This window comes from Pollachius pollachius (genome assembly GCF_949987615.1).
Source record: "Pollachius pollachius genome assembly, chromosome: 14".
Classification (NCBI taxonomy): Eukaryota; Metazoa; Chordata; class Actinopteri; order Gadiformes; family Gadidae; genus Pollachius; species Pollachius pollachius.
The window spans coordinates 13,484,100-13,510,642 of record NC_136947.1 but is presented as its reverse complement, the minus strand read 5'-3'; the positions used below and the strand labels follow the sequence as shown (position 1 = coordinate 13,510,642).

At 44.4% G+C, this 26,543-nt stretch overlaps 3 protein-coding genes across 4 annotated transcripts; 2 read left to right on the top strand and 1 right to left on the bottom strand.

Annotated features, from left to right (window-relative positions):
• Nucleotides 1-2,282: 2,282 nt before the first annotated feature.
• Nucleotides 2,283-6,450, bottom strand: abhd4 (abhydrolase domain containing 4, N-acyl phospholipase B). Its single transcript, XM_079750407.1, has 8 exons — nt 6,242-6,450; nt 5,644-5,729; nt 5,462-5,566; nt 4,496-4,787; nt 4,018-4,199; nt 3,608-3,719; nt 3,034-3,220; nt 2,283-2,841 (listed from the first exon to the last, which is right to left on the bottom strand). Exons 1-8 carry the CDS (start codon nt 6,283-6,285, stop codon nt 2,752-2,754), a joined length of 1,098 nt encoding a protein of 365 aa, XP_079606533.1. The 5' UTR covers nt 6,286-6,450; the 3' UTR covers nt 2,283-2,751.
• Nucleotides 6,451-6,505: 55 nt separating this feature from the next.
• Nucleotides 6,506-8,922, top strand: dad1 (defender against cell death 1). Its single transcript, XM_079750411.1, has 3 exons — nt 6,506-6,849; nt 7,527-7,696; nt 8,725-8,922. Exons 1-2 carry the CDS (start codon nt 6,639-6,641, stop codon nt 7,655-7,657), a joined length of 342 nt encoding a protein of 113 aa, XP_079606537.1. The 5' UTR covers nt 6,506-6,638; the 3' UTR covers nt 7,658-7,696; nt 8,725-8,922.
• Nucleotides 8,923-9,803: 881 nt separating this feature from the next.
• On the top strand, nt 9,804-18,321 carry pigr (polymeric immunoglobulin receptor). 2 transcript variants are annotated; one of them, XR_013812377.1, is made up of 8 exons: nt 9,804-9,878; nt 11,655-11,987; nt 12,878-12,959; nt 14,550-14,776; nt 15,934-16,012; nt 16,921-17,009; nt 17,167-17,266; nt 17,565-17,653. XR_013812377.1 is itself a non-coding variant. In XM_079750408.1 (8 exons), the coding sequence occupies exons 1-8, from the start codon at nt 9,830-9,832 to the stop codon at nt 17,646-17,648; spliced, it is 993 nt and encodes a 330-aa protein (XP_079606534.1). In that variant the 5' UTR covers nt 9,804-9,829; the 3' UTR covers nt 17,649-18,321. The 2 variants fall into 2 exon arrangements, 1 of the variants encoding a protein (XP_079606534.1); XM_079750408.1 differs by having other exon boundaries at nt 17,217-17,266; nt 17,565-18,321.
• Nucleotides 18,322-26,543: the final 8,222 nt, after the last annotated feature.

Genomic DNA, 26,543 nt, shown 5'->3' with positions numbered 1-26,543 from the left:
GTTTAGTGGGCACTCCATGATTTCTCAATAGTTTCCAGACAGTCTCTCTGTGCATCAGGGGCGAGGCTAGCCCATTTTTAGGGGTGCTGAAGCACCCCTAAAAAGGGGCTCAGCACCCCTAAAACTTGGGAGTAAGAAATGTTATTCTAAAAATTATATTTGTTCGTCTTTGAAATTGTTAAATAATGTCCAAAACATAAAATCTTTTGAGTTAGTTGAACCAATGTTAAAATTATGAAGTTATTTTTCAATAGAAATATTTTTTGTTTTTGTGTGAAAAAAGGGTGGGTGGTGTGGCAGTGGGGCTCATTGAGTGCTCAGCACCTCTAAAGCTCTGACCCTAGAATCGCCCCTGCTGTGCATGCTATCGAAAGCTTTTTCGTAGTCAACAAAGTTGATATACAATGGGGAGTCCCACTCTTAGATTTGTTCAATGATTATACGAAGGGTGGCAATCTGGTCGACGCATGACAGTTTTTTTCCTAAATCCTGCTTGTTGGTCTCTTAGTTGTTGGTTCACTATGTCTTGCATTCCATCCAGTATTATTCTATTTAGCAACTTCCCCGGTACCGAGAGTAGTGTGATCCCTCTATAGTTGGCACAATTTCCAAGGTCACCTTTCCTTGGGATCTTGTTGATAAAGCCCTCTTTCCAGTCTGGTGACAGTTTTTTCTTCATCCCATACCTTTCTGAAGAGTGGATATAGCATTTATACGGTAGTGTTCGAGTCAGCCTTTAATGTTTCTGCTGGAATATTATCTTGCCTGCTGCTTTGCCACTCTTTAGTTTCTGTACTGCTGTCCGAATCTCATCTCTGCTAGGTGTGTCACAGCTGATGGGGAGGTGGTTTTCTGCTGGTTGGATACCCGGAGGGTTTGCTGGTGGGGGCCTGTTAAGCAGCTCTTCAAAGTATTCCGCCCATTGATTAAGTTGGCCCTCCTTTGTCTTGATAGTGTTGCTTTCTTTATCTTTAACTGGTCTTTCTGGCTTGATGTATTTGCCTGACAGCTTTCTGGTAGTGTCATATAGATTTTTCAGTTTCTTGCTGCTTCTTCCGCCTCCTCTGCTAGTTTGTTGATGTATTTCAGCTTGTCGAACTTGATGCCTTTCTTTTTCTCTTATTTGTTCTTCCCTTAGCAAGTTCACGTTGTATTTATTTCAGTTTTCCATGTGCGCTGTCCTGTTCTTCTTTAGTTTGAGTTTTAGTCTGGCCATTAACAGGTCCATTTCACTCTCACATCCTGTTGTGTTCTCCTGAACTTCTTGTTAATGCAGATGTGATCTATTTGGTTTACCGTAACATGATCCGGCAATACCCATGTTGCCTTATGTATGTTCTTGTGGGGAAATATACCCTCTAATGACGAGTTTGTTTGATGCACAGATATCAAGAAGGTTCCCTCCATTGTCGTTTATTTCTCCCAGTCCGTGTCTTCCCATCACTTCTTCATATCCGATGTTGTCTTTTCCTATCTTTGCGTTCAAGTCCCCTATAAGGAGGGTCATATCTTTCTGAGTATTTGCCCAAGATGTTCTGTAGTCTGTCGTAGAACTCATCTTTTGTTTCCTATTAATGGTTGGGTGGTGCGTAGCATTGTATTACATTCATGCTTATATTCTCTTTTGTTCTGAAAGACGCTGTAATGATTCTTGGTCCATGGGCTTCCCCCCCTATCAGTGCTCTCTGTGCTGATTGGGATAGCATGAGAGCAGCGCCTTCAGTATGTGGGTCATTTTCCTCTTCATGGCCTGAATATAGTAGCATTTCTCAGCTCATGAGCCTTTTCTGACCAGCTTGTGTCCATCTTGCCTCACTAATTCCCAATAGTACCAGGTTGTAATTTCTCATCTCTGCTGCTATTTCAGCTACTTTTCCTGCCTGGTACATAGTCCTTATATTCCAGGTTCCATTGGTAATGTTTCTCCTGGTTGAAAGAAGGGTTGTCGGTCTTTAGGCTTCCACCACTCAACGTCATGGGTCTTCGGGTTGAAGAACCAGAGGTTAGAGTTATTTTTGTTTCCTTGTCGTTGTTTGTGTTACATCTTGTTTTTTCCGGGGTGGGGTTGTTAACCCCTCGCCCGACCCCCAATCTGGAGGGCCAGTGTGCTGTTTATCGTCTGGCCTCACCTCTGGAACCTGCCCGGCTTGGTTGAACCTGCCGGGGGGGGGGGGGGGGGTTAAACCCCACCGGTATAGCCTCCAGAATCTTAGGGGCACACAAGGCTCCCCACCACATCAAGGTAACAGTACGAGGGGAGGAAAATAAATATTGCCGAAAGAGTAAATCACATAATTTTATTATTGATTAAAAAGAAAATGTCACAATATAAAATACAATACACAAAAACAGCAAGTGTGCAGAGGTATATGTGAAATGGAGGCCATGGAAGTGTAGAACTTCTGTTACCAGATTCAGACGGTGTTTAGTGTATTAAAAATAAACATTGGCGTTTGTATTCAAATATCTCAGAAAAAGGCAGAACACTTCTACCCGTTCAAGCCACATCACGGAACATACACACAGGCTTATTCATCATAAATAAAAGGCATTTAGCAGAAACAGTACAATATTTTGTATATCCTCAGATAGTTGATAACAAAAACCAAAGTGAATGCAATTTATAAACTTCTATAGAGCTGAAATCTAGTGCCGGTATGCACTAGTATGTGACCAGGTGTTACCCAATCGTGCACTTTATGTACGCAGAGCTTATGTTTTTCGGCCCACCCAGTAGGCAAACACACACGCTCAGTCGACAGAGTTGCATATTTCTTCAACCATATTATTGAAGATCTCTGGCTGGTCGTTGTTGACATGGTGAGAGGCGTCCTTGATTAGCTAGAGAGAATGACAGAGACAGACAAGGCGAGACGGTTAGAGCAGTAAATACACCGCATTAAACATGACGTCTTATCTATTCAAATCTTCTGACACTCTCTCTCACACACACACACACACACACACACACACACACACACACACACACACACACACACACACACACACACACACACACACACACACACACACCTCCACCCGGGTGTAGGCCTGGCCCCTGATGCGGGCGGCCTGGTGGCCTGAGGAGCTGGTCATCCAGGAGCGGTCCCCGTACAGCATGCTGATGGGGAGGGATGCCGGCAGCTGGTCCACCCGCTGCAGCATGGGCCTCTTGGCCCAGGCCAGGGACTCCATCATGGCCCAGTACCCAGTCTCGCCGCTGCAGCATTCCCGCGGGGATAGGAAGGAGGAGGAGGAGGAGGAGCAGGGAGGGGTGGTGGTGGATGGAGGTGAGTCTTATTTGTTGCTATACCGTACATTTGTTTTACATATTGAATGCTTATATCCATATTAAAATCCCAACATGTTCTGTCTGAGATTAATTTAGAAATAGATATATTTTAATCTAAATAAAGTATATAAAGGGATGCAAACTCTTGCGACAACGTTGGAAGGGGTCAGGGACAAACACCGTCAACCCAACAAGGTGGGGCATCGTGACCTAGTTACAGGGTGTTGATTTATTAACAGAAGGCGCACATCGTGTGACCCTTAGAAATGGTTACATTCTGCCTTAGTGTGACAAAGGTGAGCGGCCGGGGGTCACCTGGGCGTCTGTGCGTTGCAGTGGTAGATGTAGTTGGTCATGGTGTCGTCGTCAAACAGATCCTCAAACTTAAGCTTGAAGTCGTGCCGGAACCTGGTTACCAGCCCCGGGCCTGGAGAAGCAGACAGGGGACACGGTGAAACCACGGTTGTAGCTACTACAGGCTAACACAGGCTACCACATACTACCCTGCGTTATGGAGGTATACGATACGCCTTGGAGGGCTTACATATGCTAAGACATTCTGCGATACACTCCGACATGCTACTCCATGTTAAGCATGCTACGGTACGCTACGGTGCGGCGGGTCATTCTACACCTTGCTGCTAATGCTGTGATATGCGACAACGTGCTAAAAGGACCACGACAAGCCCTATCCTACACGTGGTAGCCCGATTTGTGTCTCTCACCCCAGGGGCCCGCTGCCCGTATGACCGCCAGGGGGTTGAAGAAGCCCAGCACGGACACCACCGCCTTGACCCAGAGAGGCAGGGTGGGCCTCTTCACCGCCTCCGTCCCCTCGGCCTCAGCCGCCACAGGCTGGTTCCGGTCGGGGAAGCCCCACGGGTCCACCAGGATCAGGTGCTTCACCCTGAAACACCCAAACATGTTGGTTTATTTATTAGAAGCACACATTTTACAGGTCCAACACAGATATTAGAACACCCTTAATAAAGAGAACAGCTGGGATGACTGGTACGGGGTACCAGTCGGCACAGTCCCACGGGATACCCTGAAAGAAGTCGGATTGTACCAACCGATATTGTGACTCGTCCGTCACAAAGATCTTGTTGCGGACACTCCGACTCGTGAAAAGCCTTGTTATTGGCTGGACTCGACCACAACACCTGATGGGTCAAATAGGACCCCTTTAAAACGGGCCGTTACCTGGCTGGATAGCGGATGGCGTAGGACGTGGCCAGGTACCCCCCCAGGCTGTGGCCCAGCAGGATCATGTCCTCGAGGCCCAGGCTCTGCCTCCACTGCTCTATGGAGCTGACGAAGATGTCCTCGGCCTGCGCCGCGTCGCTGGGGAAGGCCGGCCGGGAGCTGCGGCCGAAGCCCAGCAGGTCGAAGGCGTGGAGGGGCCGCGAATGACTCAGCCGGTCCAGGTTCTTTACCCACAGGCCCACCCCCGCGCCGAACCCATGGACCATCACCAGGGGGGTCTTAGTGGGGGCTGCAGAAGACCGAGACAAGGAGGATCAAAGAGCGATTCAGTCATTGGCAGATTTACACTTAGTCAAATTTGAATGTGTCAATGTAAAATAAACGAATGAGCTATTGTGTTCTTTGTCATCCAAAGCAACTAACAATGAAATAAATGTGTCATTAAGGAGCAGGCGGGGGTACGGCTTGCCTCGGTTGCCTACAATTAGTCTGCTGGTGTTGGGGTTCGAACCCAGAACATCCTAACCCCTAGACTTTCCTTCCCCGTTTTTCATGCTAATCGGTGGCCGTTTTCACCCAAAGTATTTTACAGCACTGAGTTGCAAACCCTTGTAGCATGGATGGCCGCACGGCGGAGTTGAACCCCTAACATGTTGCGCTATATAGGCCCAAAGCAGAGCCATAGCACACTTCTGCTTAAACTTTCATAAAAGAGAAATGTTCATTAGAAAAATGTAGGAAGTAGGCAGCATTCAACAAAGCAAACGTTGCATGCCAATTATAAGAAAAAAATCGTCCCTGGCTCTCTCACAATAGTATAACTAATAATACAACCAGCCATACACGGTCAAAGAGTCAGCACTGATTTCTCAAACCAACCTCTTCAATAACTAATAAAGACCGGAAGGTAGGCAGAAGTTGAGGACATCTGTGTATAATGTTCATATAATAAGAATATCACACCTTGCTGTTTGGGTTTGGGAGCCGATTTGTTGGTCACAGTGAGGGTCCATATTCGCTCCTGGTTGGGAAGAGTCACATACCTCGCCCACATGTCGTTTTGAACACCTGTAAAAAGCAGAACATTGTGTAATAACCGAGGCATTAATTAAATCTGGTCGAGAGAAACTGATTCAACTGCTTACGGGTGAGGATCTTGGCCTCTGCGCTCTTCAGGATAGCCGCGGAGGTCGGGCGCCACGACGGCCACCAGCCCCATATCGAACTCGGCCTGTGAAGCATTTCGACACGGAATGCAGTTTCAGGACACCGATGTCAGGTAAACGAACTCTGGACAATATACACGATTCTATGGATGTTGTGACAGCTGCACACTGCAAGGTGCATTTCTTTGCTAAGTTTTGGAGACGAGGTGTATCCCTACAGCGTTAAAGGACATACATGACTCCCCTTGTGGTTTTAAATACCCAGCTGTATGATACAGCTGGCTATTTAAAACCACAAGGGAGTCAATTAAAAGTCAACCATGCCGTGTAAAACTGCCGAGATAACTCGCCAACTACTTGTCACAGCCATTGAAGAAGGACGAAACTCATATAAATACAAACATACATCTATATAATCTAAATCTAATACATACAGATAACTGTCCGATATTAACAGTAGAAGCGTTTCCTACACTAAAACGCATATGTTTAGATTGTATCTAACTTATTGTGAAGGGCTTGCAGTACACCTGGAAGCTGGGATGACACGAAAGCCACTGCTTAAAGTCCATCTTACTCAGAGTCGTCTTGAAGAGTCGCTGTGGAGGTGGCCGGATCCATCGAAAGACATGAACAATATCTCTCTCTTAAACTGTTATATACTATCAAATAATGTGCCAAGACATTCCCCCAAATACCGAACCAGCAGCCTTGTGTTTCGTCACTTGTTTAATCAGTCAGTCAGCTGACTGAGACGGGGAGAAGGTGGACTATATAAGCAGTCCACGCAGGTCGGAACGTATACTCTGTACCACGGACGGCACGAATCCGGAGTCGGATCGTATTCTCGGTGACACCAGCACGAACTTCCGCTCTCTCGGACACGTCATTCATTCGCGGAAGGAATACTCCGTGCAAAAACCCTGTGGTGGCATTGTTTCTTGTCAATTAGTCCACAAAGCCCACTCGAAAACATGTCCAACTCGGTGGTATCAGTGATCTCCCGGTTCCTGGAGGAATACAAGACCACTACACCAAACAAGCTGAAAGTAGTGGACGCATATCTGCTTTACATTCTGCTCACGGGGGCTCTACAGTTCCTGTATTGCCTGCTTGTGGGAACCTTCCCCTTCAATAGCTTCTTATCGGGCTTCATCTCGTGTGTCGGCTCGTTCATTCTCGCAGGTAAATAATGTATTCTGAGTAAACCTGTCTCTTTTGTATGTGCATAGGATTGACGCGAACTTGGAAGTCGTGCATGGTCGACCTACGCTTCTTGATGCGAGGACTTGCTAGGACGTGTCGTCCCTAGTACCTTGGCTAACCTGACACGAAGCTTTCCATGGTATTCATAATTTAGCGCAAAACCGTTGAATTGGTTGTACCTAAGTGTTGTTCCAGCATTAGTCTATGTATGATATATATCATACATCAACACTTAATCCACATATCTCGATTGCGATGCTGGACCACGTTCTGGCACGTTCTAGCGTATATAATCATACTGTGCATAATTGAATGTCATAAACAATTTAATAAATAACACAAATCTGATATATTACACTGTAGAATGCATTATCAGATAACATAGAACCAAACCACATCATAACAAGAACCAAACATGCATGTAACTTTTCAAACCATCATCACCCCGATTCCACGTAGACAGTCTTCCTCACTCATTTCTAGCTTTAGCAAATTCAATTCAAGTGGGCGAAACAAAAGTGAACAACGCTTTTTAGCAGACATGGATTTTCTAAGTTGCTGTTGTGTAGAAACAATGTTAAAGCTTTTGTGAATAGACACGTTTCATCAAATGTGGCACAAAACTAAAATGTTTGTCTTTCTGTTGTTTGTTTCAGTGTGCCTTCGTATCCAGATCAACCCAACAAACAAGGGCGAGTTCCAGTCGGTCTCTCCGGAGAGGGCCTTCGCTGACTTCTTGTTTGCTCACACCGTCCTCCATCTTGTCGTGATGAATTTCATCGGTTGATACCCTTCTGAACCCACCCCTCCTGTCTTAACATTGCAGGTATGTCCATGCCCCCTTTTAGGGGGCATGTTTGATAAGATTACTGTACAGAGGAACGCCCTATAGGAGCGCTGTTGAGGAATTTTCATAAACAACCAAGATGGCTGCCGCTGATGTGTCCCACATTTCGTTGCTCTGATTGGTTGAAGGTCCAATTGTGGCCAATTGGACCTTCAACCTTCAGCCAGCGTCTTTGGTCTGCGGCTGTTGATAAAACCTTTTTGGAAAACTAAAATCAAATCAAAGATGAGCGGGTCCAGGCTGATACGGATATGGGAACTAGTCTGCCAATGTCAGGCTAGGTACACTCGTAGGGCAGAGGGAACCATAGTGTGTTGAACATAAAAAGTCAGTATTGGAATCAAATGTGAGTTATCAGACACTCTGCTGCCAACTTACTGTTTAAATTGGGAAGACTAAAAAAAAAATTGAAGTGCTTTAAAAAAGTACTGGATATATATGAAATGTATGTGTGAGCCATTACAAGACATTTCAAAATATGCCCTATCCTGTGACAAAATGAAGTCCACTTAGATGTATGATAGATAGGTCAGTCAAACAGCCTACCTAGTGGACTTTACCAACTGGTAGCTTTATCTATCCGTCATCTAGGTGAACAATCCCAATTGTGATGTCACAGGGAAGGGCGTGTTTTTTAAATGGCTTGTCACAATCACACCTTGTGGTCAAATAGTTGCCTTTTATTACAGCAGAAACATTTGCATCAACCATATTTTCATGGTACAGTAGCTCAAGGTTTCAGATTAATTATTAGACTTATACTGCTGGGAAAATGTTCATGAAAATGATGTTCAAAGTTGATCTTACCTAGGCTTGTGGCAGGTTAAGAGTGTTTAGGGTATTTGACTCTTGGCTGAACATGTGTAGGTGTCCCTGAGCACGATGTCTTACCCCCCGTAAAAAAGCTTGTGCTAAATGATTCCATAGTAAATGGCTTGTTCATTATGGTTCACCAACTACAGTTCTTGTTCATTCTGACCAATTCCTGTTTTGTGTTTTTCTCTTAGAATTACAAAGAAGATGACCCCCTGAGGCCCAAAATGTCAATTTCCACCACCACAGAGTCCGGCGCAATTTGGAAAGTTTATGGTCCGACACACTGTTCTGTTGCTAAACGTTTGCCCTTCTTTTTTTTGTTACTTCTCAATTTGTAAATCATTACGTTTTGCACTTAATCAAACAGAAATAAAAAAACACCAAACATATCTTTTGTGTATTTTTAAAGTCGAATTAAAAAAGGTGGTTATAATGGGTTCATTATCTAAACGGGAGTTTAAAGCCACACTACTGGATATTGCACCCTGTCTACCACTAGGTGGTACACTGAGACAATTGGAAGGTCTTGATGGATACATTTATCGTGCTGCACCCAAAAATTGGATGTTTAAATCCTAGATGGAAACAAACATGGTCTGACTTGTTGGTTATTTTCGTCTTCCGATCTGAACATACATGTTGGGGTGTAGTGCAATTCCAAGTATAGATCATGAGCAAACGCTAAACCCTATCCTAAATGAGGTGTGTGTGTAGAAGACAAGAACCCGTTACATGTCAATTTTTTTGTACTTGTGCAACTCATTGTGTAAGGCAGGACTTTGTCCTGGGATAAGTTTCTCAATGGCTAGAGAACCAGATGGTGATAACTGTGGAAGTGACCGACTCAACCCTCACGTTTAGGTCATGTTATACAGTTTATGTTCTGGTACTTGAGGGTTATGTTCTGGTATGATTCTACAGTTCAAATCTGCCTTAGTGTTTTCAACTTTTGAGACTAAAATACTCTGAATAGCTAGATTACTTTGGGGTAAGTAGACAACACACATTTTACTCTTGGGCTCAACTAGTTTTCCTCTTCGTCTTGGCCATTAAGAGGTGCATTTTTACATTCCCATCGTGGAATTGATCTAAGCTAAATGTATAGTCATTAACTCATGCTAACAATTCCAAATTAGTTGGAGTCAACTACTTGACTCCATCCCAAAACCCCCAAAATTATTCAGCACCTAAACCGTTAATTTCTTTTGGCAACATCTGGGTCCCAATTGTGGTCACGTGACCACCACCAAGCAGCGTTGGGACCCTTGGTCAGAACAGAGGGCACCACAGCACACCATGCCACAGCTGCTCCCCGCCGTGTTCCTGCTATTGGCAAGCATCCCAGGTACTCGTTGTTCGACTACGTTTATTGTAACCTTATTGGTAACGTGTTTGGTTAATAGGTTGCTAATGGTAGCTAAATGTTCTTCTAGTTCCTCCTTGGATGTCCTCCTTGGATTGTGTTTTTTTCTTTTTGTAAGTTTGAAAACATTGTGTTCGCATTTGGAGAGAAGAAAAATAAGATCATATTTTTATAATATGCTTACTCTGCTATATATTTTTCAGACTTTAATGAATTTTTGTTATACTGGAATCTTTATATATGTTTAGTTTCATGATTAATTTCATTACACATAGGCTAAATTAAATAATAAAATCATATTACATTATCATTTGTACGCTGTTTATGCTAACCTATATAAGTGTCTTACTTTAACTTAGGTTTAATTTCTTCACCCTAATGGTCATCCATGTTGGAAGTGTGGAGGGAGAAGTGAAAGTTTGTCCGAGTTCCGTTTGATGTGAAGGAAACACCATATATAGAGCCTTCTTCTCAAAGCCCTGGTTTTCCTTTTCATATATATATATTACAAATAAGATAATATCCATGTCAAGAAATAATTTAGCATATGGTGAAGAGACTTGGTTCGCTGATAGTATCTTACAGCCTTTTACAGCTGGTATTATTATGCGTTTTGGGCAATTGAATATGAATCGGATATCGCCAACACGCATATAGGCCTGCACACCTTTTATTTAAACCTGGTGTTAGAAATAACACCTAACCCTAACGCGTCCTGATTGATCCAGATCCAGATAGTTATCCAGATATCAACGATAATCTTTCGCACGTCAGTTCCAAGCTAGAGAAAAAGTTCGGTTATTAAAAGTTTAAGAACTGCTGATGATTGTTGATGTTCTTAATGATGAAATGCCTAACCCCTTATTTACAAATAGTAGTAGATACTGGACACTATACCATATTGGTCTTTTTTTAACAACGCAGCCTAACGCATGCTGATACTTTAATTATTTATGCTTGCGTTTTTGGTGAGCAGGGGCGCACTGTTGCATGCTGATTTTCCAAATGTTGATGATTCAAGTCAAAGGAATGATGCTGTCGAGTATGAGTCAAAAGAGGAGGAAACTGCGTTCATTTCCCATCCCCAATACAACGCTATCGGCTATGTTCTTATTGCTGAGTCGGGTGCATTTCCATTTGTGTTGGATATGGCCAATTTATGTGCTTTCAAAGATCCAATAACAAGGTTAATTTAAAGCCTGGATTTGTATGCGCTGTGGCAGGACATAAGTAATTGGTTAGTGTTTTGACTGGACTCCTTAATGGCGGTCTCCGGATTCACTGTCTCCCCCTACCTGCTCCTTAATGGCCTGTACTGTCTAACCCCTACCTGCTCCGCAATTACCTTTCTCTGTAACCACTCCCCAACCCCTACCTGCTCATTAATGACCTGTCACTGTATCCACTGTCTTACCCCTACCTTCTCCTTAATGAAAGTTTCCTATTCACTGTCTAACCCCTACCTGCTCCTTAATGACCTGTCTCTGTATTCACTGTCTAACCCCTACCTGCTCCTTAACGACCTGTCTCTGTACTGTCTAACCCCTACCTGCTCCTTAACGACCTGTCTCTGTACTGTCTAACCCCTACCTGTTCCTTAATAACCTGACTCTGTACTGTCTAACCCCTACCTGCTCCTTAATGACCTGTCTCTGTACTGTCTAACCCCTACCTGCTCCTTATTGACCTGTCTCTGTATTCACTGTCTAACCCCTAACTAGCCACTGACCCTAAACCCCTGACCCCTCTCCCACCCAGCCGCCCGGTCCGGGGTGACCACCGTGTCTGAGCTGACCGCCCTGGAGGGCCGCTCCATTGCCGCCCCCTGCCACTACGACCCCGCCCTGGCTGCCCACGTCAAGTACTGGTGCTGGGGCATCTTCAAGGACATGTGCACCATGGTGGCCCGCACGGACACGGCCCCCTCGGACCCCAGGGTGAGCATCGTGGACGACCCCGCCCAGCAGGTGTTCACGGTGACCATGGCCGACCTGACCCAGGACCAGGCCGGCTGGTACCACTGCGGCGCCGAGGAGGGGGGGATATGGAGCAAGGACCCCTCGGCCGCTGTCTACCTCAGCGTGGTTCACGGTGGGTGGGGGCTCGGGGAGAGGGCGGGGTCTTCTTGGCGGGCGTGGGGGTGTGTGGTTGGCCATCGTAGCGGAGAGGGGTGCTGGTTCTTAGGGGTCGGCCTAGCTCAGGAGGTATTGGTGTTGGCAGGTTGGCTTGTAACTGGAAGGTTGCTAGTTCGATCCCCGGCTCCTCCTAGCTGGGTATTGAGGTGTCCCTGATCCAGACACCCAACCCTTACTGCTCCCGACTCCCGTCGCCTCGCATGGTTGACTCCGCCATCAGTGTTTGTATGTGTGCATTAACCGTTGAAGGTCGATTTTGATAAAAGCGTCTGCTAAATGCCTTAAATGTAAATGTCAAATGTTTAGAGGACAGCTGAATGACGTTGGGACGCACACACTTGCTATATCACAAACCTAAACTAAAGGGGATAAAGAACTCTTCTTGTTTCTGATTTCTGTAGCTACTCTGCCCTCGGCCCAGCGGCATACGTCTCTGATATGTCGTTGTCTTTCGTGGTGGGGACGCACTTAGTCCAACCATGCACTTGGCTAGCTCCCACCCATAGAACCAATAAACGTGTCATTTCCCATTCTGTAGCTGTGGCCAGTGTCTAGTTTGATCTTCTTCTTTTTCTTTTACTTGGTCGTGCGGCACTTTTAGTAGCATTTTAGTAGTTGCTCCAGTATCGATTGTATGCCTGGATAATTCAACACCTCACCTATGGTAAAAGAGTCTGCCCAAGTGACTTAGTGTGGGTAGCTTTCTCTCCACCCTGTTGTACCTGCTGATCCCACATGATCCCTGATCCACTTATTCCCCGAGCTGCTTGTTAATGTTTAACTGTATTGATTTTTTTTTCTCGATTTTTTTTATGGATCGTTTTATTCCTTTGCGTGTTTGATTAGGCATGTCTGTGGTGAACAGCAGGCTGGATGGAGAGGAGGGGGGAAGCGTCGCGGTGGACTGTCTCTACAGTAAGAGATACAGGTATCTCATCCACTCGTTCAATCACTGCACCTTCTCAAACTCCATATGTCTGTGGTTCTTAACCTTTCGTATCCGGTGAACCCCTTGGTTTTTCTTGTTCTGAAAATGTTTGGGACCCAAACGTCTCTCATTTTTCTGTGTCTACCTCCACACGCATCGTTTTTCATCGTTTATCTCCCGGTAATATCCAGGGAATGTGTGCTCACTGCAGCGCATCAAGTGATTAGTAGTAGTTTGTTTGTGGTTGTGAATCATTAGGCAGGTTTTTTCAGTGTACGCTAGAGCTTTTATGAGAAGTCATTTTTTGACACTGATCATTATTATCGAAGTCGGTCCCTGACCCTATGATAGAATCACCCCTCCATACGCGAGACACATGATGCAGCATCCAGAACATGGAGGAAACACAATCTCAGCAAATAGTTTGGAGAGTAATGAGTGTAAATCCGCCTACTCAATGCACGAGTGAATACGAATATTACCCACCGAAGGTCGACCTCTGTCCAAAATGGTCTGTTGCAGAGGGGAAAGTGAAATTCTGGCAGTGGTTTTCACCGGTTCCTCTTCACTCAAGCATCACAGAAACAGATTTCTATCATTAGCTTCACTGGTTTTCATTTTAATAAGCAAAACCCAGATGGCTGATGGGAAATCCTGGCATGCCAGGCAGTAGCTACCAGGGAGGGGTCAATTCATCTGTGCTCTTCATGTCTTAAAATAAGCTCTACGGCGGTGGCTTGGCAGTGTGGCTACCATGTCGGCGTTACATATTGACCCTAGTGGACCTTGCTATAGATCCTTCCCTCGCTCTCTTTCAATCAGTCTTCACTTAGAGGAAAGTGTCCATGAGTGCACATGACCTCACACGTCCAGTTTGACATTAGGGAAAAACCCAAAGCCCCCTCCTGCTCCTTAAGGACATCAATCTGAATGGCCGGTTCATCTCTTTGGATTAAAGTGGAGAGGTTACGCCTCTCCACTGTCCCGTCAATAGAGACTCAAAACAACAAAGACACATTAAATTAATGAATCAAATACAGTTCCAATTTGAAGAGAAAGGACTCTACCGTCCTGAACAGATGAACATGCCTTTAAATCAATGAAGAAACACATTAATGAGTGGTCTTTTTCACTTCTTATGTTACCACTACTAGTATTGCTATTACATGAATGCTACTTATTTAATCAGATGAGACTCCTTGAAAGTAAAATCTGTTTTTCATGAGCGACTTGGCCAAAAACTAGCATCAAACCACACATCAGGGTTTCAGAGAGACAACACGACAAAGGACACGCTTACAGGATTTATATTTATGCACCCCCCCCAGCCATAGCCCCTAGATGGCAAGAAAGAACTCCCTTGATCAGAATGGAAAATCGAAGACTGACTTCTTTGTTTTAACGGTGACATATTATACCACCAGGTGTGAGTGTGATTAGCCATTAGCACGCCAACTTGTGATGTCAGAAGAGGCAGACTTTCAAAACGGATTGTAATGGCGAATCACTCTCACACCTGGTGGTATAATATGTCACCTTTAAGGGTTACGTCGGCCCTTCTCATGCATCTCCACCTCTTTTCTCCATCAGAGACATAAAGAAGAGCTGGTGCCGCAGTGGGGACCCAGGCTCCTGCCAGTACACGGGGCCCGAAGGCCGCTTCGACAGCCCCTCGGTGACCATCGCTGACGACCGGGTCGGGGCCTTCACCGTCACCCTCAGCAACCTGCGGAGGGCGGACGCCGGCTGGTACTGGTGTGGCGTCGAAACGCAGAAGACCGCCATCCAAGTCCTGGTCACGCCTCGCCCCTCAACTAGTAGGTTATTTAAAAATATTTGAAAGGGAAAGCATTTGTTTTATCGCCTGGGGATTGGGTTTCCGATAAAAGGATTTTACCTCACACCATGTGAGATGATAATAAGCCATTGCAAAACTGTTAATAGTTAAAACACTGACTCCTGGTGGCTACCTGAACAATCAAAAGGACACTAGGGCGGCAGTGGGACTTGCACAGGTGCCGACAACCAGTGTTGGGAACGTTACTTTAAAAAAGTAATTAGTTATAGTTACTCACTACTTGTTCCAAAAAGTAACTGAGTTAGTAACTGAATTGCTCTATAATAAAAGTAACTAGTTACCAGGGAAAGTAACTATTTGCGTTACTGTAAAAAAAGAAACTTGCTATAGGCCTATGTCAAAGAATTTGGATTTTTCTGAGCAGTTTTCACTTGGCCTTAATGTGTTAAATGGTTGAACTGCCCATTCAAGGCCCTGAAATACTTCCAAGTGAATTTGAATTTGCTTGGTTGTAAAGGCTGTGGAACATCTGCCGAATACTACAGAAAATGCCAACTTTTCATCGGATTTCTCCGGACTCGCCATTTCTGCTGCTTCATCAAATTTGTTCAAATATTCAATTCATTCATCAAATATTTTAAAGGGCTGTTCTTCTTTCATTTATTTATTTCAGACTTTGGTTCGGGTCTTTTTACATCACAATCAAGTGCAAATAGGACAATAACACCACATGCTGCCTCATCTCCAAACAAACATCACAAAAACCAGAACAAACCTAGAACACGCAATAAAGGGAAGGTAATTGACGAATGAAACAAATTTTTTCATGACTGTGCTTATATGACTGTGGCTTTAGAAAAGCGGATTGAAACACCTCTCTTCTAGCCACTTGTGACATCACGCGTGGGAGTGTCCACCCACTCATGCAAAATTGTAAAGGTTTTACATGGGTGTCACACATCTGATGGTAAAATTGGGGCAATTTTAAACCATCGCTGGCGGCAAGGATGAAAATAAGGATGCTAAAAGGATATTGTTATGCTGCGGGGAACTAATCAAGTCATGCCTGCGTGTCGGTATGGTCAGTGGGCATCGGAGGAAGAAGAGTGTAGATGGGGGGCTTACGTTAAGTTTCTACGGAGACTACAATTTCTGCCACTTCTTCACCGTCTGCAGCACCAGTTCCGGTGTCCTCGACCCCGGCTGTGGCTCGTTCCCCGGTGCACATCTCCTTGGACTCCCAGGAGGCCCACAGGTAACGTATGAATTAATAACATTACATTTATTTAGCTGATTTACAGTAAGTGCGTTCCACAATGAAGCCATAACCCAAAAAGTGCAAGAATAATTCAAATAAATCACATTATTCAAATAAGCATACTGCTACATAAGTGCTACAATATCTACATTTAGGTCTGCCTGTCTGTACAGTGACGCTGTAAAAGGTATTTAAAGTTGTGAAGGGTTTGATGCTCTGCCTTGGTCGCCATGGCAGCAGCGAGAGCTTCCGCACTAGCACTAGCACTAGCAGTAGCAGTAGCACTAGTGGTTTCGCCCGCTGACCTTCGCATGCCACATAATGAGCGAGCTCTTCCTCTCCCCCTTCTTCTTCTTAGTGTCTCGTCTCGCAATTTCAGAGGTCCTTCACACATCTCCTCCCTCTCGCTCTTGAAAGCCCTTAACTGCCGAGAGCAATTTCTCGCAGGCCGGACAGGCTGTGGTGTACTGAAACACGTGTCTCTAGGGGATTCTGAGGGCTTGGGACTGGAGAGCAGGACTGTTCTTGTAACTGTTGGCAGACAGAAGCCGATGTCAACAAGGTCAGGCGGTGTCCTCCAGCCGCGGCACCTTGACCCTCTGATGCAGCACTTACTAATCACAGAGTCTACACGCTAACGCACGCGCCCGGAACACGCACACATATGCACACACACACACACACACCGAAGTTCACTCCAATGTTATAGAGAGCAACAGCCTTTCGCAGAGTGTGTAGTAGGTTGCATTTTGTTACGTAACTTCTTGAGTTGTGTGTTTGTGTGTAAATGTTGAGTGTGGTGTAGAAGACTGTAATGTCAGTTGATCCATTGTGATTTATTATCTGTTTCTGTGTGTGTATGTTGGTTGTGTGTGTGTGTGTGTGTGTGTGTGTGCGTGTTCCAGGCATGTCTTGGGGGCAGTAGTGGTGTTGGCGACCTTCACGCTCATCGTTGGCATGGTCTTATTCGCCAGAAAGATCTGGCGACAGCGCAGTAAGACATCATGCAATTTAAACACACAACAATTTAAACACACAAGTCTGTGGTTGTGTTCTCTCACGCCGTACACCTAATCTAATATTGTAACCTAGTCTGGCAACATTCAACATAATGGACCCAAACGTGTCCATCGTTGCCCGTGTTGTTGCAGCAGTGCTCGTGGAGAAACGCTGACGCAGGAATGTTCCCTGTCTATTCTAGAGAGAGAGCACCGACGGAGACAGGCCGAGGAGCTGAAAGCAAGACTCAGTGTAAGTTATTTGGTTTGCATCCTCAGTGATTTTTTGTAGCGATTCAGATTTTTGAGCAACAGTAGTGATTTTTAGAGTCAGTAGTGATTTGTTTCACTGCAGTTTTGATTTTTGTTACTTTTTTGAGTTATGGTAATGATTTGTTTTGATACAGGTTCGATTTTTGCATTATTGTACAGTTTTGTTTTGGCAATGGTGATTTTTTTCTGAACAGTTGTCCTTGAATAACAGTAGTGATATATTCTTACATTTGTGTTTTTGACTAACAGCTATTCTTTTACCCTTATGTTTCCCTTAGTTGTGCCATGAAGACATAGATGAAGCTTCTATAATCTTCCTCAACAGTGTTTCACAGAAGATGGATATCTTCGGTACAGAATAATAAAATAAGAGGCCTTTATTTTTCATAATTTTCAAGTAATCAGGTTTTAATTATTTTGGCGTAATCTATTTAACATATTATTGTGTATTGTTTATTTGTGTTATTTTCCATGTTGTCAATGTCATTTTTTTGCTTTCATTAAAAACATCTAAAGTCAGTTATTTCCGTCACACCTTTCTTCTCATACTTACTTTTCAAAGTACAATTTTACAATTCCAAATCTTCTTCGGTAGTGATTCACACCGCACGGTGTCTTCCCCCATGCTGCCTCACTTCCTCTCAGTGTAATTGCCATCCCTCATTTATGTTCTTCTTATGCAATTATTTGTTAATGGCGCAGGAACACCCATAGAGTACTAAAGTGTGACGTCAAGTTTTCATAGCAACCGATTTTCGGTTGCACACAAACCAAATTAACAAGGGGAAGTCCTATGCCACACGAACGTTTTTTATAGAAAATGAACGATTTGCTTTACCAGTGATGTTATTGAAAATAGATTGTCGCTAGTTCGATCCCCAGCTCCTCCTAGCTGATTGTTGATGTGTCCCTGAGCAAGACACTTAACCCTAACTGCTCCTGAGGAGCAGGGTGTCGCCTTGCATGGTTGACTCTGCCGTCGTTGTGTCAATGTGTATATTAACCGATGTAAGTCGCTTTGGATAAAAGCGTCTGCTAAATGCCCTAATTGTAATTGTAATTGTAATTGTCTTCATATAAAAAAAAAAACTAAAGTAACGTCGTCGAGCTTTTCTTTTTAATACCCAAGGGGAATACATGAAAGCCTCGACATGTTTCGATTGGTAGTGATTTTCACCTTGAAATTTCGTTATTATTTTCATTTTGAAAGAAACAACACATGGCAGAAATGGAAAACGCCATCTCTCGTTCGGTATACACATGATAGTTGAACGCAAATAAAATATCTGACTTTGGTCCCCAACTCTATACCTCTTACAGACGTTTGCCAGTGAGGAGACCCGGGTTTATGTATTTCTTAGAATGGAGGTTTTGTGGATTGTTTTTTCGGTTTTGTTTGTAACTTTCAACAACATCTAATGGAACATAGGTAGCAAGGTGGGATATTCCGTTTCCATTTGCGTCTCTTTTGAAAGGAATTTAAAATGGCCACTAGGTGGAGACCAACACTTTTTGTTGACGGCTACTAGTCTGATGTCTATTATTGTAGACTGCAGTGGGCACACTGCCGCTTCTGATTCTGGTGTGTTCGTGCATGGGTGTGCGTTTGTACGCCAATGTTGTGTACAAGTTTAAGTGTGTAAACGTACCCAAGTGTGGTACACCACACGAAACAAGCTTTGTTTTTAATCTCCTGTTCAGCCCACATGTACATGTGCAGTGTTGCATTGTATTAAAGCAGATTGATAAAGTTCGTATTTCTATGCAGGTCGCCAACTGCAGGCAAATTAATTAAAAGGAGAAAATGAGCAGAAGTGAGATACAGACGTTCTCAGTCACTTAATCTCCAGACGGAAGCCGTGGAGGATGAACCGTTGTGTTGGAGGCTCTGCGTTGCTTGACTTCGATTGCAATTACACATTTTGATTACATTTTGTCCGTGCTGCGTGCTGCAGCTACTTTCTTTTTTTTGGTAATAATAGAGCCTACATTAATTATTTTGGATTTGGAGGTAGTCAGTTAATACAAATAAATATGCGTTGCCTGCCTCAGTGAGGAGGTGAGAGTGAAGGACAGCCAAAGAAAGGCAAAATGACCCACTTCGGCTAATGGCCGCGGCACACTCACACACTCATGAGAAGGCCTTGGTGTCTGCAAAGAAACGGGTGGATAAAGCAATAGGTGAGGAAAGAGGTTGAGAGGGGCGAGTGAAGGCTGAGAGGAATGGGTGCATTAGGGCCAGAGATGAGGATGAGTATATGGTTCTACTGAAACCACAGCAGCACTGATATCATAAAACAAGACACGGTAATGTGCATTCCAATCCAAACAAAAAGAACCCCCACCCCCCCCGACAGAAGAGACGACAAGATAATACATTATTGATCCCAGATGGGGACCATCAGGAACAGAAACAACTTTGGTAACACCATGGCTGCCACTGTGTCTGGCACCATGAATAAAACATCCTCAGACGCCCGCTCCATGCGGGCCCAGATGCAGTGGTCAAGGGCGGGGACGGAGCCAGATTAATTCAGAGGGTGTGAAGGCAGCTTGGTCCGTGCGCGGTACAGTGGGCTCCTCCACAGTGAGATGAAACGAGGGTCCATATGGCGCTGTGATGTTCACCCACCACTGTAGGATCCACCGTGACATTAGCTGGAAGGCGCCGTAATGGCGGGAACGGATTGTTGGCGGTCACAATGGCCGTGGAACGGGTGGGTGCAGGGTTGGGGTTGGGGGGAGGGGGGGGTTGGTTAATTTATCTTCCAAGGAACAGTGGTGGCATTGCAAAGAGGCCTTCCTCCTCTCATTAAACATACACACAGACACCATCAAACCGCTGTCTCTCTTAATGCATTGAAAAGGCGATGGGGTAGAGCCCACTGAGCGGCGGATGGGATTGGAACAGCCAGCCCTACAAGTGGATTGGTCTTTACACTTTTCCCTTTGAAAAAAAAAAAGGTAGAGGCAAAAGTTGTCTGGGAGTTTTCCTGGGGGAATTTATTTTTCTCTCCACATAAATTACTTGTTTGGTCTTTTGAAGCCGGATAACTGGGTAACTCTGCGTGCCTAGAATTCCAACCGCTGGCTATTAACCGGACAAGCGTGTGTGTGTGCACGCGTGTGTGTACGTGTGTGTTTGTGTGCGTGCGGGCCTGAGCGCCAGTGGTTGTTCGAAATTGAAACAATCACTACATTGGTCAACTGCGTCACAAAATGTTGTTTGTGAGAGCGGCCTCTGTTTTGAGTGAGGCTTTCGACAGACCTTAAATTGTTCTTCTGCAGTTAGCTGGAGCGACGCAACAAGGACTCCACTGCTGCTCATACTACTGTATACCTGATCCCACAGCACTTCATCCTCATTGGCCTACTGTACAGCACACAGGAAAACAATACATAAGTGAGGCTAAGTGACTCTCCGTCTTAGCATAGTGGCGCGTGGCCAATTTCATCACTAATCGCAAAGAAAACTTTAACATCCCCCCCCCCCGAATCAACAGAAAAAAGGAGCTATCGCAAGCCATTTTTTAAAATAAATTGCCCCTCTGTAGTTCTTCCCCTGCTCCATTTCTGTTCCGTTTCTCGCAGCGGTCGTCATTACCGTTAAACCTTGATTCACCTCACCATGCAGGAAGCCTGATTATCCGCGAGAACCACAAAGGAGAAGGAGCTGGAATGAGCCCTCCAGTGCGTCTAAATAAAACATAATTTACACCCACCACGACGGTGTGGAATTAATATTTTAAATTACCCCTGCTTACGCTGTTGTCATTTCATATTCTAATGTCATGAATAAAGGATAGTCCGTTTCATTAATTCGGAAATGTGATTATATTACATGTATGGCTTTACATCTAATTCATGTATATATATATATATATATATATATAATCTGCATTCAAACAGGTCAATTATACTGGGTCTAAATTCGACTTTCATGTGCCGAGGCCGGCGTATATTCCTGCAGTCCGCCTGAAAGGGGCCTGGAGTGAAACTCTGTCCCCACCGATGGTTTTCAAATTAAACTGCTGCTCCTCTCTCCGCACATCCTCCGCCTCCGTCCGACTTCCCTGTCAGTCAAACATCCCCGGTGAGTGGTGAGGGAGTACAGGCGGTGAGCAGGGGCCTCTTATTCAATCTGGAGGCAATCATTGGCTGGAGCCACGGCACGGGTGTGGTCCTTGTTTGGCACAGAAGGAGTCGAACTACAAACTACTTGAAAAAATGTCTCCTTCAGAGGACTTTTTTTGACGATTCGACGTCGGCATCCACATTAAAAGATGAGCCTTATGAAGCAACATTGGCTGAAGTTAGTTTCTCCCCGGTTTGAATCTGGAACTCTTTATATTTATACATGCCACCATTGTGTTGACCCTGACTTGACCCTGATTGGGGTCAATGATAGTCCGATGGTGTGCATTATCTTTCCCCTCTGCCTTTCGACAGTCTGGAATGCATGCGCTACAAATCCAACATTTTAAGGGTTAGGGTTAGGGTTAGTTAACGGTCATAAACTAACGCAAAAAAATCGAAATGACCGATTGCAGCCGATTAGGTCCATAAAAACACCATAACTTTATAGATCAAAGTTACTAATATCAAACCTGGGTTGGTCACAGTGTAATAAGGGGATTCAACCCCTCCATGGTGACATCCTCCAGTAACAGGACACCCAGTGGTGGTTTATTCCTCACACAGAGTATGGTGTAGCTCATTATCCTGAGCCAAATGCTGCAAAGTTCTCTTTACTTCTCTTTACTTGTGTTATGTTGAAGTTGCTCTCTCGAGGGTCAGCTGGCCGACCTAGCAAAACGTTTTGAATTAAATGTTGGTTGCATTTTTGACTTCCTCCCACATTGCCATGTGGCTGCAGACAGACAGGGAAACAAGTAACCAATTAAAAGTGGAATGACTAACACCTAACAATGTAGCTGGGTGTAGTGCTGAGCGCTTCTCCGACCCATGGCGCCTATGAGCAAGACATTCATCAGTATCCAGGCCGGGGTTTCATTAATACAGAACAAAGCTTCTTAACACAATTCAGGAAACATGGCTATTCTTCCCTTAACAAACCTGTACATTCCAAAATCTAAACTCTTGTTAGATGTATGTATTGATTTTATGTCTTCGGGTCTCCTCCCATTGCATAATCAGGGGCGAACAATATTTAGAGGCATATTTTCCGAATTATTCAATAGGGCAGGGAGAAACAGAGAGGTTAATATGATGCGTGTTAACCTACATCAACAAAAAAGCCACAAGAAGCCCAATTCATGATGGATGTACGGGACAAGGGGGGTCAATACATAATCACAACGTGCCGCCGATCTAATGACCTCACGTTCTGTTTTTTCGTCTTCAGGCAAGCATAGAACCAAGAATTGGGATTTTAACATTATCATAAAAACGGACATGGACATTTGGGCCCTAGTGCTCTGTCTGTGAGGATATATGTGGGTGGAATAAATTGGTGCGCAATTGGTTTTGTTTCCCAAAAAAAACGAACAATGCAGTACAGTTAAAATTGGACTGGGTGCGTTGAACTCAAGGGTGACCCAAGCCAGCAGTGGCAAGGAGAATCCAATCAAAAAGAGTCCAACTTTGCTCTGCGGGTCTCGCTACAGAGGATAAAGGCCCTAACCTCAAGAATTGGAGAAGTGATTTCTGGACCGTGCTCTGGTTATGAGTGCCAAATTCCATTAAGATCTCAACCGTTATTTTGGCAGCCATTGTCCATAGGAACAAGAAGGACTACAATGAGAACATGGTACAGAGTATACAATTCTACTGTGTATACTGACAGCGAGCGCAGTTCCACTTCAGCAAATAAGAGAAGGGATATGATTGTAATATACCCTGGAAGCACACTATTCTGCATCTTTATTAATTTATCTAAGGACCAACAGATGTTCGACTGATTTGTTCTGTCTCAGGCTATCCTGTCCCCGGTTTTCACGAAACAAATTTGATTTCCCAGAAACCTTTTTTGAATTATATATGAGGCCGGGGTATTAGCTATTTATGTGTAAATGTATTTCTCGCCCAGGAAGCAGGTTGACTCACTAAAGACGCGTTGTGCACCTAACGAACGCTGCGCTGGGGACTCCCAGCCAAACAGTGGGCCTGGCCATGCTACCATGGCCATGGCTTTTTTTGGTTAATTCCTCTGCATGAAAATAGTTAACGGATATTTCTCAGGAAATGCATACCAACGGCTGGGCTGTGATCTAGGAGTCCTGCAGCTTTAGCAGCAGTAACCCTGCAATCATTTGAGTTTCCCATATAGGACACAATGTTGTTTTTTCATTCATGAAAAAGGGCACTCCGGCTGGAGAGTGTTAAAGCTTGAAGTTGACTGGGTCCTTTCTCTGTAGAGTAAATACAGTTCTTGCCATGTTTCATTCTGGCATCTTGGTTTGCTCCTGTACCACCACAGACTTCCATATGAGGTATCCAAGCACGATATCATGTACCCTTTCTGGATACTTATATATACTGGCTAGAGAACTCTGGTTGCATGACATTAAAGTTGTGGGTTCCGAGCATGTTGGGGCATCAAGCATGTGTTTATGTTATTAAGCATGGTTCATCTTAGGGTGTTTAAAAAGCTAGATTCATTCACATTTTTTTTTATTTTATATTTTGTATTCAATTTCACGTTATCTTTCTGTTGTATAGCATTGCGGGCCACCTAATTACATGGATATGAAGTATGTCCACATCATATATCCAATCAGCAAAACAGTTATGTGCTTCAAAAGTTCAAAGCCTTCCGCTCGGAAAGACTTCCCGCGGACAGCGATGCAGAAGAATGGAGACCATTACAGTTTGACTGAAGCGTGACAGCCGGCCAGAGCTCAAGATGTCCTGGAAGCAAGCGAACGCCTTGGCGGGGAAGGCAGCGGAGACGCCGGCTGTATTCCCACTCATCTCTCTCTATAGTTAACGTTGGTAAACAGAAGGGGAAAGCCAAGGTCTGGTGTAAGTCGTAGCCATTTGCTACACCGTGCCGCGCTTTCTGAATGGATTTTTCGTCTGCCCTCGCATAGTAAGTTATTTTGCCATGAAGGTCGGACTTGTGCCCCTTTGTGGTTTCTTGGCCTGTTTTTTACGTTGTGGTAAATACACGTTATTTTATTCGATGAATCTTGTGAAACAACCTTTTTCTGCTTCAAGGACTCAAGTTAGGCCTGTCTGTGGCTTTAAATCTGTGAATCCGTTTCTGAGACAGAAAACCATTCCTGACGATTCATGACCAAAAAGTTTATATTAATAGGATTGTATTCATCACCTAATTAGCATAAGCTGCCAGTGTGAAACCATTTATCCAGACTTTCTGAACGATGCACTGCAAGTAGATAGCCGATGTATTGTGGCAAAAGGCTGCCTATTGAAAATTCACAGCAGCAAAACCAGACAAAATTGTTTTACGTTTTATGTTTTATGTTTTCTTTTTGAGGGCCAGAGGTTGAAATGGAAAAACAATCATCTTTGTTTCGGAAGAGTGGTTTACCACACAGTGGAAATGAAACAAAGTTATCTCGCTCAGTACTCCAGACCTTGTTTACGTAGCCTGGGCTGGGTTTGTCTGTGGGCACCGGCTTCAGATGGAGGAACAGGAGGACGATGTGTGCAGGCAGCAGTACTGTAACCCTAACCGTAAGCCTAAATAAATCACAACAACTTGAAACCAAAACAACAGTGTAGCCGATTGTATTGAGAGCACACTGTAAGTTAGACAAGAGCACAAGGAGGAAGAGAATCTCTATCACATCCTTTATTAATAAGCCGGTAAAAATAAAGCAGTACAAATAGACCAAAAGAAAAGAGAATAACCTTGCAGCCATTGAGTGCATTTTTAATCAGTCGTGTGATCTATATAAAGATAGATATGTATATAGATGTTCAAATGAAGGCTTATTCATTAGTATTCATTAGCACATCTGTTCCATGTGTATCCATCACTCCCCCATTAAAATTCCAGCCAACAGGTAGGCTTTATGATGTTATTGCTAGGCAACAGCAGGGCAAACTAGCACCACACTGGAATCTACTCCGGGGCCTCCGAGCTCCTGAGCCCGCGAGTTGCCGGGGACAACGGATCGGCCCCAAAAGAAAATCAATGTTGCCTAAATAAACTGAGACGGCCCTCACACCTTCTGGAGTACAGACGGCTCAGTCCGTGAGCCAGGTCTACATGTTCATACCTGCTGTCAACGCTGAACTATCATCAGGCCCCCACTGGCTCCTTACTTTACACCCAAACACCCCAGATGAGAAAAGGGCATGTGCATGCTTGTGTGCATGTTCGTGTGTGCGTGTGTGTGTGCGTGCGTGCGAGCGTGTTCCACATTCAGCCAATGCAATAAAGACAATAGGAGTTTTAACAAGGGCATATTGATTCCCGTTGTGAATCTTTTATATTCACGCGGATAGTACGTCCTAAATTCGCTCCGTCCAAAGGGATTTGGAGTGAATATAGATACAGGTGATGTAGCGAGTAGGTAGACGCTCAAAAAGACGGCTAGGGGAAGGCTGTGTAACATTGGGGCTCGAAGCTGCGTATCTTTTTGTCTGGGAGTCGTTACCCCTCGGACCCCAATGTAATACCCGCATGATTTAACGGTAACCTGACATTAACGGAATTGGAAAGCACAATTAGTGGTTGAGCCGATTGAATCACGGCGGCATTAAGGAGCCTCACTTTCACTAAAGCTATCCCGTTCAACCTTCTGTTAATGACGTTCATGACGCCAACAAAATGTCTGTAGTGCAGTCGGTGATTGAAAAGGACAACTCTTAATTGAAATGTTTAAATAATGAGTGGACTACATTAGCAATTTAATTGTTACTCAAGTTATTCTATTAAACCGTAATGATCACTGGAACAACAAAGTGTCTATTCTGCTGTCGGTTATTGGAACGGACATGCCATGACGGAAATGTTTAAGCCATGAGCAGATGAAATTAAAATTTATTGCGTTACTGGAGTTATCCCATTAAGCCGTTTACGTTTTATATTAAAACAAGCAAATGTCTCTTCTGTCGGGTGCTGTTGGAGAATGCTATTGCGTTAGCGGTGAGTGAGGGGTCTGAATGCCACGCTGTCCTTTAGTGGCTACTTTTCTTTAACCTGTGGATTATAAATACATTTCTTCTGCCCCCACCCAAACACAATATTCCCAGAAATGCTTTCCATGCCTGGAAAGCAGGATTTTTTGAATGCAGGTGTTACCTATAGACCAAACAGCCCT